A 15,032-nucleotide genomic window follows, 5' to 3' on the forward strand; every position below is an offset into this window, starting at 1 on the left:
CACAGCCGCTTTGCTTTCATTCAGACACTGTTGCCAACTTGGAGACTTTCTCACTAAATCTGGAGACTTTTTTTTGTTAAAAGCGACAAATCTAGCAGCTTTTACTGGAGTTATTAGAGACTTTTCTGGTGTTTTGGCGACTGACTTGAAGGCACATATTGTTCTGCAGTTACTGTAAGGAAGGAGCAGCGGGAGCCTCTCCCGTCCTAAAGCACTCCCAGGCGGCCAGTCTCAGTCGGCTCCGGCTGCAGGTCCATGTAGAATAACTGCAGTAGGTTGTGGAAGTTCACCTAAACATACTTTATACCATTGTCAGTGACAACTGGCTGCATTATTTAGCTATACGTAGTTCGGCGAGTTAAACGCTGTAATATCCCTCCGTTATGGGGCGTTACCATAGCAACGCGTTAACCAGCTGGTTCAGATCAGCCGTCTTTTAACAGGTGAACGAGAGAAACGCGCTGCAGCCTGACAGCGGTTGTTTGGCATAAAACGTACATCCCGGCCAACACAAAATAGTTCATATAATTTAGTATATTTAGCAAATGTTGCAAAAAATAAATACAAATTTGTTATAAAATATTTACTGTGTGGGACCATGGTATAAGAAAATTGAACAACTCGAAACCGTACATTACATGGTTATAATGCACGACACTGTGTCGAGAACACCACGATGCGCAGCGTTGTTTAATCTTTACTTGTATTTATTTATTTATTCAGTTGACATCAGTATTTGCACTTTGTCAAGACAAGCTTCATGTTGTTTGTTTGTTTTCTAAAATTTGTGGAATCCTAAAGACATTTTTTTTAAAAGCCACGGTTTAATGTTAAATAAATTCATGTTGTTAAAGATAAAAGGATAATCGTGTTAGATAATCAAGATCTTAATTTCAGACAAAATAATCCTGATTGTAATGTTTGCCATAATAGAGCAGCCCTAGGGTTTGTTTAAGTCCTCCCCAGTTTGGGCCGAAAGACAGTGGTTCAACTCACCACGATGATGGCGATGCGTCCTCCTACGTCTCCGACCACAGTGATGGGAGGCTTCTCTTTAGGGATCAACACTGGAAACAAATGACATGTCTGACATCAGTTGGAGATCCGCAGGCTGTAAAGCTCAACCTGAGGCGCTCTGCGTTGGGGCTTTACATGGTATCTCCATGCTGGGGTGAATGGCGCCGGTGGTCTTCACAGTGGGTGGGGAATGTCGGCCGTCCACCTGGTCCGACTCCGCATCCTGAGCTTCTCCGTGGATCACTGCGATGCCCAGACGGAGCCGCTCGGCGAACGACTGAGCCCTGCAGAGGGAGGAGACGATTCATCTGAAGCGTTGTCCTCATAAAGCACAAAAAGCAGGCAGATACGAACATTAAACATCGACCAAACATTAAAGGTTTAGGTAAAATGGGAGGGAACCAGTACAAGTTTAGAGTTAAACCATTAACACTGCGTCATACCAGAGAACTTTTGCATTATTTTATGGTAAAAACTTGGTTCAAAGCTTTTGTACCGCTTGTCTTCTGCCCCCTGGTGGAGACGTGTTGCACTACAACCACTCTGACAAACCATACAGTACCAAACAGTAAACACATGCTAATTATTTCTGTTTATTTCTTACATTCAAGATCTTTTTTATTGAGATTTTCTTTGGCAACAAGCATACACAAATAAAAAAAAAAAAGAAAAAAAAAGAAAAACTAAAACATTTACACCGGCCCACAGGAGGTAGGCAGATGCAGGAACCAAAGGTACAGCACAGTGAAGGGGAAGGAGTGAATGAGACCTAACAAAACAGCATACATTAAAAAAAAAAAAAAAAAAAAAAATAAAAAAAAAATCAACAAATAAAAAGAAAAAGAAGAAAATTAACATTTCTGTTTCTTATTTATTAAAAAGGCCTGATAATTCAGCTCATTACTGGGTGAGGATTTGCAGGGTTTACGTCTCATTTAAGGCCTGATTCCAGAGTCGTGGCTCTGAAACAGGATAAAGAAGTGAAAAAGATCTTTACCTTTTGGCAGAAGCTGGAGATTTGGCAACAATGACAGCATTTCTGTAGTCGGGGATCTGAGGGATCATCACAGGTTTGGATTAAATCAGGAATAGAAACTTCACACTGTTTATAACAAATGTCAAACAAGTCAAGATTTAGGTTTTCAATGCTTTTCTCTTCCCTTTTACATCTTTGTCATCAGGAGTAATCCTTATTAACAACACAGTTTAGGAGATAATGCAGGCTTGTTATGTAAATCAACACAGAAACGAATGATTTTGAGCAGAAATAAAACATTTTTTAACATATAAACGCAAATGGTTGTGATGACATCATCACAATCGTCTTAAATGAAAGGTCCCGTGTGTAAGAATTACTGACCTCTAGTGGCCAATATGGATATAGCAATTACTTTAAAATATCAACCACAGTTCTGAATGTACGGTGGCTCTTAGCGGCCAAAACTCTTCCATAAACATGTTTTCGTAAGTGAGAGGATCCACTGGCTTCAGTTGCAGAACGGGTAAATACTTCAACATTATGTACATGTCTTCCTTCTTCTTCTATGGTACTTTTAAGGCGCTACTGATCCCAAACAGCTTTAGCAGCTACAAACTTCACACAGATTCGTTTGTCCATTAAGAGACACCGTAGTAAAAATACTGCATGTGGATCCACTGCAAGCACACGTTGCTGGAAGAAAATTCAGAGTTTATCAGTGTGAACAGTAAATATTTTGTGTTTGAGGTCATTCAGGTGAATATATATACATATATATACATATACATACATATACATATATATCGGAAAGATTTACAAATCACACAACGTCCCAACAGAAATGTGGTTTTAAACCATTTTCACCGTCATCAAAATAAGCCAGAAACATGTTTTTAAAGGTCAGAAAATAAAACTACTTTAAAGTAGGATGCAAATCTTACTTTTTATTGCCTCAAACTAAACATTTACCAGAGTTAGAACAGTCCCACTTCACCACACACACACACCTTTAGATATCAACATTTTCCTCATTAAATTAAATGAAAAAGCTTTGATCAATCCACACACAAGGGATTTTACTAGTTCTGGTGTGTGTGATCTTTTGCTCTACGCACATCTGGAACAGATATGAAGGTTTGTGCCGTTTTTAATGCCTGGATGTGTTAGGTCTGGGCGATTAATCGGATTTAATCTCAATAACGATCTGGGTTTTCAACGATCATAAAAATAAAAGGGTGTGATTATTTTTCTCTCTGCAGTTTCCTCTCCTGCTGTCTTCAGCTGCTATTCGAGCGTCTCTGGCGTTGCAGCGCTGTGCTGTAAACTCCTCCCACAGCCGCTTTGCTTTCATTCAGACACTGTTGCCAACTTGGAGACTTTCTCGCTAAATCTGGAGACTTTTTTTGTTAAAAGCGACAAATCTAGCAGCTTTTACTGGACTTATTAGAGACTTTTCTGGTGTTTTGGCGACTGACTTGAAGACACATATTGTTCTGCAGTTACTGTAAGGAAGGAGCAGCGGGAGCCTCTCCCGTCCTAAAGCACTCCCAGGCGGCCAGTCTCAGTCGGCTCCGGCTGCAGGTCGATGTAGAATAACTGCAGTAGGTTGTGGAAGTTCACCTAAACATAGTTTACACCATTGTCAGTGACAACTGGCTGCATTATTTTCCTATACATAGTTCGGCGAGTTAAACGCTGTAATATCCCTCCGTTATGGGGCGTTACCATAGCAACGCGTTAACCAGCTGGTTCAGATCAGCCGTCTTTTAACAGGTGAACGAGAGAAACGCACTGCAGCCTGACAGCGGTTGTTTGGCATAAAACGTACATCCCGGCCAACACAAAATAGTTCGTATAATTTAGTATATTTAGCAAATGTTGCAAAAAATAAATACAAATTTGTTATAAAATATTTACTGTGTGGGACCATGGTATAAGAAGATTGAACAACTCGAAACTGTACATTACATGGTTATAATGCACGACACTGTGTCGAGAACACCACGATGCGCAGTGTTGTTTAATCTTTACTTGTATTTATTTATTCAGTTGACATCAGTATTTGCACTTTGTCAAGACAAGCTTCATGTTGTTTGTTTTCTAAAATTTGTGGAATCCTAAAGACATTTTTTTTTTAAAGCCACGGTTTAATGTTAAATAAATTCATGTTGTAAAGATAAAAGGATAATCGTGTTAAATAATCAAGATCTTCAGCTCTACAGCTACAGTCGTCCTCAGACGTTTTCATCCCTTTCCTTAAAGGCTGAATTTACAACAGTCACTCAAATAACTGGAGACTGAAAAATAAGGAACAATAACTAAGAATTTGCTCAATAATAATCAACTGATATAAGACACATTTTTTCCATTTAATTGAGTTGAAGAGGACAAAAAAAACCCAGTCCTGGACAAATTAGAGCACTTTTCTGTTGAACAGTGGGACAAAATGTGTCAACAGGTGCAGAAGTCTGAAGAGAAAACACCTGACTGGAGCGGAAACATTAACCTTCGACACACTGCCGGCACATTCGTGCACCCGACAGCAACACAGTGTACTTTTGGGGAACCTGCAGAGCCACATTTAGAAGACAACGATGTGTCTGAAGGGGAAATGTTTGAGTGATCATCGCTCTGTTCATCTGCGAGACTAATCGTTATGCGGACCACGTTAAAGACCCAAAGCGGGACGGTCGAGTCGTGTTGCTTGTGAAACAGGAAGGCATGAATTTTTTTCCTGTTTGTGAAAAATAATGCAGTTTTATAAGTAAAAAATGTCGTTTTTTTAATGCAGTGTGATGAAGGTTTGTTCAACATAATATTAAATTATGTTAAAACTGTCATAAACTATCATATTTGTTTACTTATTAAAAATTCTACTGAACCAGAATTAGAAAACAATTTAATGATTTTTATAAATGTTTTCTTTATTATCACTTTTTTTTAAAATTTCAGCTGATTTTCCAGGCAGCTTTTTTTCTCCTTTTTTTTTCTCCTACACTGTGTGTGTGTGTGTGTGTGTGTGTGTGTGTGTGTGTGTGTGTGTGCGTGTGTGTGTGCGTGTGTGTGTGTTTGCTACCTCCTCCTGGATGTACTGCAGCAGGAACGGAGACGCTCTCAGGTTGTCCACTGGGATGTTGAAGAAGCCTTGAATCTCTTTCTGATGGAGGTCCATGGTGATCAGGTGGGTGAGGCCTGCGTGCGCACACACACACACACACACACACACACACACACACACACACACACGTCAGCACGTCACACACATGTCCAGATATCTGCAGCGATCTTCTCCTACTGACCAGCTTTGCACATCATGGAAGCGATGAGCTTGGAGACGATGGAGCCCCTCTTCCTCATCTTACACTGCTTGCTGTAGGGGAAGTAGGGGAGGACGCCGGTGATGCTTCTGGCGCACGACGTCCTGCAGGCGTACACCATGATCAGCATCTCCATGATGGTGGTGTTCACGTCCCTGATGAGGTCGAAGGATGACGAGGAGAAGGTTTGTACTGAACATGACATCTGTGTGTGTGTGTGTGTGTGTGTGTGTGTGTGGACATTTAATTTATTTCTTACTTGGACACTGTCTGGATGACGAAGACATCTTTGCCTCGCACCGACTCCTGGATCTGAACCCGCGTTTCTACAGAAACATGACAGGAAGTTTAAAAAGTTCAATTAAAAGGTGAAAACGCAGACAGACGATCAGAGACACACGTCGCCTAACAAAGCCTGCAGACGCCCGTCAGCTCCACCCCCCTCCACCCCCCCGCTGTGGGAAAACACACAGCAGCATTCCTGAAATGAGCCTCCCACAGAAAAGAGACGAGAAAACAACCTCAGTCAAACATCCAGCAAAAACAAAACGAGGACAGGAAGCTCAACCAACGATCGACGAGCCGGGAGGCAAAATATTTTAAACATAAAACATACCCAGTCATAAGACATCTAACAAACACATTATAAATAAATTAAAAAAAGGGGGTAGGGGTGTTCTGCATGCTCATATTCCTCCATAAGATATCTAGATGAGAAGCCTTATTAGAAGGATGAGTGAGTTATATGTCAATATCTACGTACACCCACACATACATACATTCACATAGATCTACACACATACATATATACACACAACTGTATACACATCGAATTAATACAAGTCTGCATACAAATATATACACATATAACCCCTTTTATGTACATGTACAAGCACATATAAAAACATTTTCATTATAAACGCAACATTATTAACTGCTCATCCGTCCTGGATGTCCAACAGAGAACCCTGTCCAAAACCCAGATTATTAGTTCCCATTACACACATCTATATCGTTATATTCAAATATAGAAAATATAAACAAATCTCTGTAATTCTCTAACTTCTTACTTCACATTAGATGCTCCCGTGTGTCCTCGTACCGGCTCCCAGATAGTTTCACAGCTCAGTTTAGTGTCATTTAGTACATCAGCAGGAAGAGTCGTCGTCTTCCAACTGGAAAGTTGGGAGGTCGATTCCAGGCTTCCCCTGACTATGTGCCGAAGTGTCCTTGGGCAAGACACTAAAACCCACAGTTGCCTACGATGTGTCTATCGGGATATGAGTGTGTATGTAGGTAGCTTTGGATAAAAGCGTCTGCTAAATGACTGTAGAACAGAACAGAACAGAACAGAATATCGGTTGTCGCTGCAGCTCAGATTTTCACTTTAACCTCGACACGTCCAATCTGCCCAGTTAAAACTTTTTAACTTGGATCTCGTCTGATTGAATCGGTGTCGTTGCAAAGAGCTGCACCGGTTCAGCCTGTAGGTCAATATGCAACACACACACACACACACACACACACACACACACAACTAGCTGGAGCAGTTATTGTTACAGGAGAAGCGAAAGCATCATAAAAAGCGTGAAAACAAGTAGAAATATTAAACTCCAGGGCTGTGACGATATGCTTTGGTCCCAATCTGATTGCAATTTTTTGGGTTCTAATTCGATTTAAGTTGCGATTTTCACAACTCTTCGTCGTTGCTGATTTTTGTAGATTAAAAACAAACAAAAAAAAAAAATGTAAAAGACTTTTTTTTTTTTTTTTGCTTGACATCACAGCAGCTAGACCATCATTCTTCTGCTATGACGCCCAGGAAGACAAGTAAAAAGAGCAATAAAAATGACTATTTTATAATGGATTATTTTTATTTATTTGAAAAAAAAAAGTATTTTAAAATTGTGAAAAAATCCCGATTTTTGATTTTCCCACCTTTAATAAACTCCTCTGAGAAATCCACATTCATGCAGGTAATCATCCAAAATGATAAATTACTCTCCTTTAGCTCCAGTGTGTTTAGATTATATTTCTGTGTGTGTGTGTGTGTGTGTGTGTGTGTTACTTTTAAGTCCAGTCCCCAGCTGAACCAACACCCCCGTCATACAGAGTCTAAACATTCCTGGTGTGACTACAGCTTTGCTGCATCTGTTCATCGGCTGCATGAGTCTACATGTACAGGACCCAACTGTCCAGGTTATGCTCTTTGCTCTTATAGTTATGGGTAGTCTAGCCAACCATTACTTATGTAGCAATGGGGACGTTACCTGATGCCCTGAGAAGTACCTCGCTCTATTACTCTAATATATTAATGTATAAATATATGACAATATTGCCGTTTTTAACTTATTTCTCCTTTTTTCCCGCAGGTCTTCCTGAATAAGGGCAGTTGTACATGTTGATCTGTCTTTCCTGTCGTCTCCAGCCCAACATGTCGAGGCAGATGGCTGCCCTCCCTGAGCCGGGTTCTGCCGGAGGTTTTCTTCCTGTTCAAGGGGAGTTTTTTCCTTCCCACTGTCGCCGCATGCATGCAATCAGTTGGTTTCTATTATAGGATATGTATGAATTGGCTTGAAATGACGTGTATGTAAAGTGTCCTGTGACAACATTGTTGTGAAGTGGCGCTAAAAAAATAAAGCTGGATTAAATTGCAGCTTGACGACTGCGGGGGTCACTGAATCCCACCAGTAGTCACTGGCTTTGGGAGAAAAACGAGTGGAAATCTCCTGGATGGATGTTGGTCTCTACAGAGACCGAACAGAGACGTGGACATCTGCTTTGCTCTCATGTAGCTGCGACTTGTTTCTATGCGAGGATCATTTCTGATGTGAAGCCTGAAGACGGCGGATCGTTTATCAAAGTGGGATGTGGTGGTAAAACCCCAGTAATGACAAACCCACTGGTTATTCTGGTTCTGTACAGACAGGTTCAGAGTAGGAGTTGTAGTTTTATTTCAAGCCAGCAGTTTTTATTTCCTCCTAAAAATCCTGAATGTTTACATTTTTACGTGTCTGAGACGAAGTTAGACGTCCATTTTCCTTCTGTTTACTTCTTTTACCTGCATTCTTGTCGAACCTGTTGCTAAAGTTGACTTTACGACTCTTATTACAAATTTAAGACGCGTTTTGTTCTTCCATAAAAGTACTTTTTAACATTTTTCCACCCAAACTACCAACAGCAGTGTCCAGATTTCCCTCCAGGAATGAATAAAGTTGCCTTCTCATCTAATTTATTCCTTCCCAGAGGAAAGTCTGATCTAATTAAACCGGCTGTTGTTAATGATCCCAGCATTTCTCTGTTCCTGGATGAACACGTTAAATGACTTCCCAGCACGGACACTTTGTCTTAAAGGTGTAAAATATGACTATTTTATCGTTCATGTATCAGATAAAAGTGATAATGAAGCAGAAAATAAAAAGTTATTCCTGATGACAGATGGTCTTACCTCCGTTAGCTTCCTGGTACACCTGCACCTTGCCAAGCTCCACCCCCAGCCGCCTAAAAGAGAGAAAACGCTGTGAAGCTGCTGCACCGACTCACACGGTGAGTTGATTCCAGCTCAGAGAGGAATGCAAAGAGCAAACGGGGAGGAAATTAATTATTAATACCCAACATGCTGCAAGCTCCAACCCTCCAGGTCCTCTCTAAACACACGTCTGGGTTTCTATAGTCCAGTTGCAGAAGCGTCGTTTATATCGGTTTGTTTTCTTTACACATGATGAAACACAGAGGTGCAGAATTCCTCGTGCGAACAGATTACCGTTGTTATAAAGCAGCAGGAAAGGATCTACAGTTCACTCTGAGCTGCTGACAAACACTGTGGAAAACATCCTGGAAGCTAAAAACCCAACGGTCCGAACCAGACTGGAAACCAGTCAGCTCATCGTGATGGGTGGGCTTCAGAGCCCACTCATTAAACTTCATTTCTGGATGCTACCATTCAGAACAGGAACAACATTCTGGATACTACCATCCAGAACAGGAACAACATTCTGGATACTACCCATGCAGAACAGGAACAACATTCTGGATGCTACCATCCAGAACAGGAACAACATTCTGGATGCTAACATCCAGAACAGGAACAACATTCTGGATACTACCATCCAGAACAGGAACAACATTCTGGATACTACCCATCCAGAACAGGAACAACATTCTGGATGCTAACATCCAGAACAGGAACAACATTCTGGATGCTACCATCCAGAACAGGAACAACATTCTGGATACTACCCATCCAGAACAGGAACAACATTCTGGATACTACCCATCCGGAACAGGAACAACATTCTGGATGCTACCATCCAGAACAGGAACAACATTGTGGATGCTACCATCCAGAAAAGGAACAACATTGTGGATGCTACCATCCAGAACAGGAACAACATTGTGGATGCTAACATCCAGAACAGGAACAACATTGTGGATACTACCCATCCAGAACAGGAACGACATTGTGGATACTACCCATCCAGAACAGGAACGACATTGTGGATACTACCCATCCAGAACAGGAACGACATTGTGGATACTACCCATCCAGAACAGGAACAACATTCTGGATGCTAACATCCAGAACAGGAACAACATTCTGGATGCTACCATCCAGAACAGGAACAACATTCTGGATGCTACCCATCCAGAACAGGAACAACATTCTGGATACTACCCATCCAGAACAGGAACAACATTCTGGATGCTACCATTCAGAACAGGAACAACATTCTGGATGCTACCATCCAGAACAGGAACAACATTGTGGATGCTACCATCCAGAACAGGAACAACATTGTGGATGCTACCATCCAGAACAGGAACAACATTCTGGATACTACCCATCCAGAACAGGAACAACATTGTGGATGCTACCATCCAGAACAGGAACAACATTGTGGATGCTAACATCCAGAACAGGAACAACATTGTGGATGCTACCATCCAGAACAGGAACAACATTGTGGATGCTAACATCCAGAACAGGAACAACATTCTGGATACTAACATCCAGAACAGGAACAACATTCTGGATACTACCCATCCAGAACAGGAACAACATTCTGGATGCTACCATCCAGAACAGGAACAACATTCTGGATGCTACCATCCAGAAAAGGAACAACATTCTGGATACTACCCATCCAGAACAGGAACAACATTCTGGATACTACCCATCCAGAACAGGAACAACATTCTGGATGCTACCATCCAGAACAGGAACAACATTGTGGATGCTACCATCCAGAACAGGAACAACATTGTGGATGCTACCATCCAGAACAGGAACAACATTGTGGATGCTACCATCCAGAACAGGAACAACATTCTGGATACTACCCATCCAGAACAGGAACAACATTCTGGATGCTACCATCCAGAACAGGAACGACATTCTGGATGCTACCATCCAGAACAGGAACAACATTCTGGATACTACCCATCCAGAACAGGAACAACATTGTGGAAACTACCCATCCAGAACAGGAACAACATTCTGGATACTACCCATCCAGAACAGGAACAACATTCTGGATGCTACCATCCAGAACAGGAACAACATTCTGGATACTACCCATCCAGAACAGGAACAACATTGTGGATGCTACCATCCAGAACAGGAACAACATTGTGGATGCTACCATCCAGAACAGGAACAACATTGTGGATGCTAGCATCCAGAACAGGAACAACATTGTGGATGCTAGCATCCAGAACAGGAACAACATTGTGGATACTACCCATCCAGAACAGGAACAACATTGTGGATACTACCCATCCAGAACAGGAACAACATTGTGGATACTACCCATACAGAACAGGAACAACATTCTGGATACTACCCATCCAGAACAGGAACAACATTGTGGATGCTAACATCCAGAACAGGAACAACATTGTGGATACTACCCATCCAGAACAGGAACAACATTGTGGATACTACCCATCCAGAACAGGAACAACATTGTGGATACTACCCATCCAGAACAGGAACAACATTGTGGATACTACCCATCCAGAACAGGAACAACATTGTGGATACTACCCATCCAGAACAGGAACAACATTGTGGATACTACCCATCCAGAACAGGAACAACATTGCGGATACTACCATCCAGAACAGGAACAACATTGCGGATACTACCATCCAGAACAGGAACAACATTGCGGATACTACCCAACCAGAACAGGAACAACATTGTGGATACTACCCATCCAGAACAGGAACAACATTGTGGATACTACCCATCCAGAACAGGAACAACATTGTGGATACTACCCATCCAGAACAGGAACAACATTGTGGCTACTACCCATCCAGAACAGGAACAACATTGTGGATACTACCCATCCAGAACAGGAACAACATTCTGGATACTACCCATCCAGAACAGGAACAACAATCTGGATGCTACCCATCCAGAACAGGAACAACATTGTGGATGCTACCATCCAGAACAGGAACAACATTGCGGATACTACCCATCCAGAACAGGAACAACATTGCGGATACTACCCATCCAGAACAGGAACAACATTGTGGATGCTACCATCCAGAACAGGAACAACATTGTGGATGCTACCCATCCAGAACAGGAACAACATTGTGGATACTACCCATCCAGAACAGGAACAATATTCTGGACGCTACCATCCAGAACAGGAACAACATTCTGGACGCTACCATCCAGAACAGGAACAACATTGTGGATGCTAACATCCAGAACAGGAAAAACATTGTGGATACTACCCATCCAGAACAGGAACAACATTGTGGATACTACCCATCCAGAACAGGAACAACATTGTGGATACTACCCATCCAGAACAGGAACAACATTGTGGATACTACCCATCCAGAACAGGAACAACATTGTGGATACTACCCATCCAGAACAGGAACAACATTCTGGATACTACCCATCCAGAACAGGAACAACATTCTGGATGCTACCATCCAGAACAGGAACAACATTCGGGATGCTACCATCCAGAACAGGAACAACATTCTGGATGCCACCATCCAGAACAGGAACAACATTCTGGATGCTACCATCCAGAACAGGAACAACATTCTGGATACTACCCATCCAGAACAGGAACAACATTGTGGATGCTACCATCCAGAACAGGAACAACATTGTGGATGCTAACATCCAGAACAGGAACAACATTGTGGATGCTAACATCCAGAACAGGAACAACATTGTGGATACTACCCATCCAGAACAGGAACAACATTGTGGATACTACCCATCCAGAACAGGAACAACATTCTGGATGCTACCATCCAGAACAGGAACAACATTCTGGATGCTATCATCCAGAACAGGAACAACATTGTGGATGCTAACATCCAGAACAGGAACAACATTGTGGATACTACCCATCCAGAACAGGAACAACATTGTGGATACTACCCATCCAGAACAGGAACAACATTGTGGATACTACCCATCCAGAACAGGAACAACATTGTGGATACTACCCATCCAGAACAGGAACAACATTGTGGATACTACCCATCCAGAACAGGAACAACATTGTGGATACTACCCATCCAGAACAGGAACAACATTGTGGATACTACCCATCCAGAACAGGAACAACATTGTGGATACTACCCATCCAGAACAGGAACAACATTGTGGATACTACCCATCCAGAACAGGAACAACATTGTGGATACTACCCATCCAGAACAGGAACAACATTGTGGATACTACCCATCCAGAACAGGAACAACATTGTGGATACTACCCATCCAGAACAGGAACAACATTCTGGATACTACCATCCAGACCAGGAATAACATTCTGGATACTACCCATCCAGAACAGGAACAACATTCTGGATACTACCCATCCAGAACAGGAACAACATTCTGGATACTACCATCCAGAACAGGAACAACATTCTGGATGCTACCATCCAGAACAGGAACAACATTCTGGATACTACCCATCCAGGACAGGAACAACATTCTGGATGCTACCATCCAGAACAGGAACAACATTGTGGATGCTAACATCCAGAACAGGAACAACATTGTGGATACTACCCATCCAGAACAGGAACAACATTGTGGATACTACCCATCCAGAACAGGAACAACATTCTGGATACTACCCATCCAGAACAGGAACAACATTCTGGATGCTACCCATCCAGAACAGGAACAACATTGTGGATACTACCCATCCAGAACAGGAACAACATTGTGGATACTACCCATCCAGAACAGGAACAACATTGTGGATGCTACCATCCAGAACAGGAACAACATTGTGGATGCTACCCATCCAGAACAGGAACAACATTGTGGATGCTACCCATCCAGAACAGGAACGACATTGTGGATACTACCCATCCAGAACAGGAACGACATTGTGGATACTACCCATCCAGAACAGGAACAACATTGTGGATACTACCCATCCAGAACAGGAACAACATTCTGGATGCTAACATCCAGAACAGGAACAACATTCTGGATGCTACCATCCAGAACAGGAACAACATTCTGGATACTACCCATCCAGAACAGGAACAACATTCTGGATACTACCCATCCAGAACAGGAACAACATTCTGGATGCTACCATTCAGAACAGGAACAACATTCTGGATGCTACCATCCAGAACAGGAACAACATTCTGGATGCTACCATCCAGAACAGGAACAACATTCTGGATGCTACCATCCAGAACAGGAACAACATTCTGGATACTACCCATCCAGAACAGGAACAACATTCTGGATGCTACCATCCAGAACAGGAACAACATTGTGGATGCTACCATCCAGAACAGGAACAACATTGTGGATGCTAACATCCAGAACAGGAACAACATTGTGGATGCTACCATCCAGAACAGGAACAACATTGTGGATGCTAACATCCAGAACAGGAACAACATTCTGGATACTACCCATCCAGAACAGGAACAACATTCTGGATGCTACCATCCAGAACAGGAACAACATTCTGGATGCTACCATCCAGAAAAGGAACAACATTCTGGATACTACCCATCCAGAACAGGAACAACATTCTGGATACTACCCATCCAGAACAGGAACAACATTCTGGATGCTACCATCCAGAACAGGAACAACATTGTGGATGCTACCATCCAGAACAGGAACAACATTGTGGATGCTACCATCCAGAACAGGAACAACATTGTGGATGCTACCATCCAGAACAGGAACAACATTCTGGATACTACCCATCCAGAACAGGAACAACATTCTGGATGCTACCATCCAGAACAGGAACGACATTCTGGATGCTACCATCCAGAACAGGAACAACATTCTGGATACTACCCATCCAGAACAGGAACAACATTGTGGAAACTACCCATCCAGAACAGGAACAACATTGTGGATACTACCCATCCAGAACAGGAACAACATTCTGGATGCTACCATCCAGAACAGGAACAACATTCTGGATACTACCCATCCAGAACAGGAACAACATTGTGGATGCTACCATCCAGAACAGGAACAACATTGTGGATGCTAGCATCCAGAACAGGAACAACATTGTGGATGCTAGCATCCAGAACAGGAACAACATTGTGGATGCTAGCATCCAGAACAGGAACAACATTGTGGATGCTAGCATCCAGAACAGGAACAACATTGTGGATACTACCCATCCAGAACAGGAACAACATTGTGGATACTACCCATCCAGAACAGGA

The 15,032-nt window shown here is 42.3% G+C and overlaps 1 protein-coding gene across 2 annotated transcripts in view; it reads right to left on the reverse strand.

The window, feature by feature from the left end:
- LOC306765288 (phosphoribosyl pyrophosphate synthase-associated protein 2) overlaps positions 1-15,032 on the reverse strand; it is a 34,999-nt gene that overhangs the window by 2,737 nt on the left and 17,230 nt on the right. The window contains exons 3-9 of one of the 2 annotated variants that reach the window (XM_079252696.1): positions 8,762-8,814; positions 5,573-5,639; positions 5,296-5,468; positions 5,073-5,188; positions 2,015-2,070; positions 1,153-1,301; positions 997-1,067 (exon numbers count right to left, since the gene is read on the reverse strand). In XM_079252696.1, the coding sequence (XP_079108822.1) occupies positions 997-1,067; positions 1,153-1,301; positions 2,015-2,070; positions 5,073-5,188; positions 5,296-5,468; positions 5,573-5,639; positions 8,762-8,814 (685 nt within the window). The remainder of the gene's footprint in view (positions 1-996; positions 1,068-1,152; positions 1,302-2,014; positions 2,071-5,072; positions 5,189-5,295; positions 5,469-5,572; positions 5,640-8,761; positions 8,815-15,032) is intronic. The other variant, XM_079252697.1, reaches the window with a different exon arrangement.

The sequence above is a fragment of the Telmatherina bonti genome (genome assembly GCF_933228915.1).
Source record: "Telmatherina bonti genome assembly, chromosome: 14".
NCBI lineage: Eukaryota > Metazoa > Chordata > Actinopteri > Atheriniformes > Telmatherinidae > Telmatherina > Telmatherina bonti.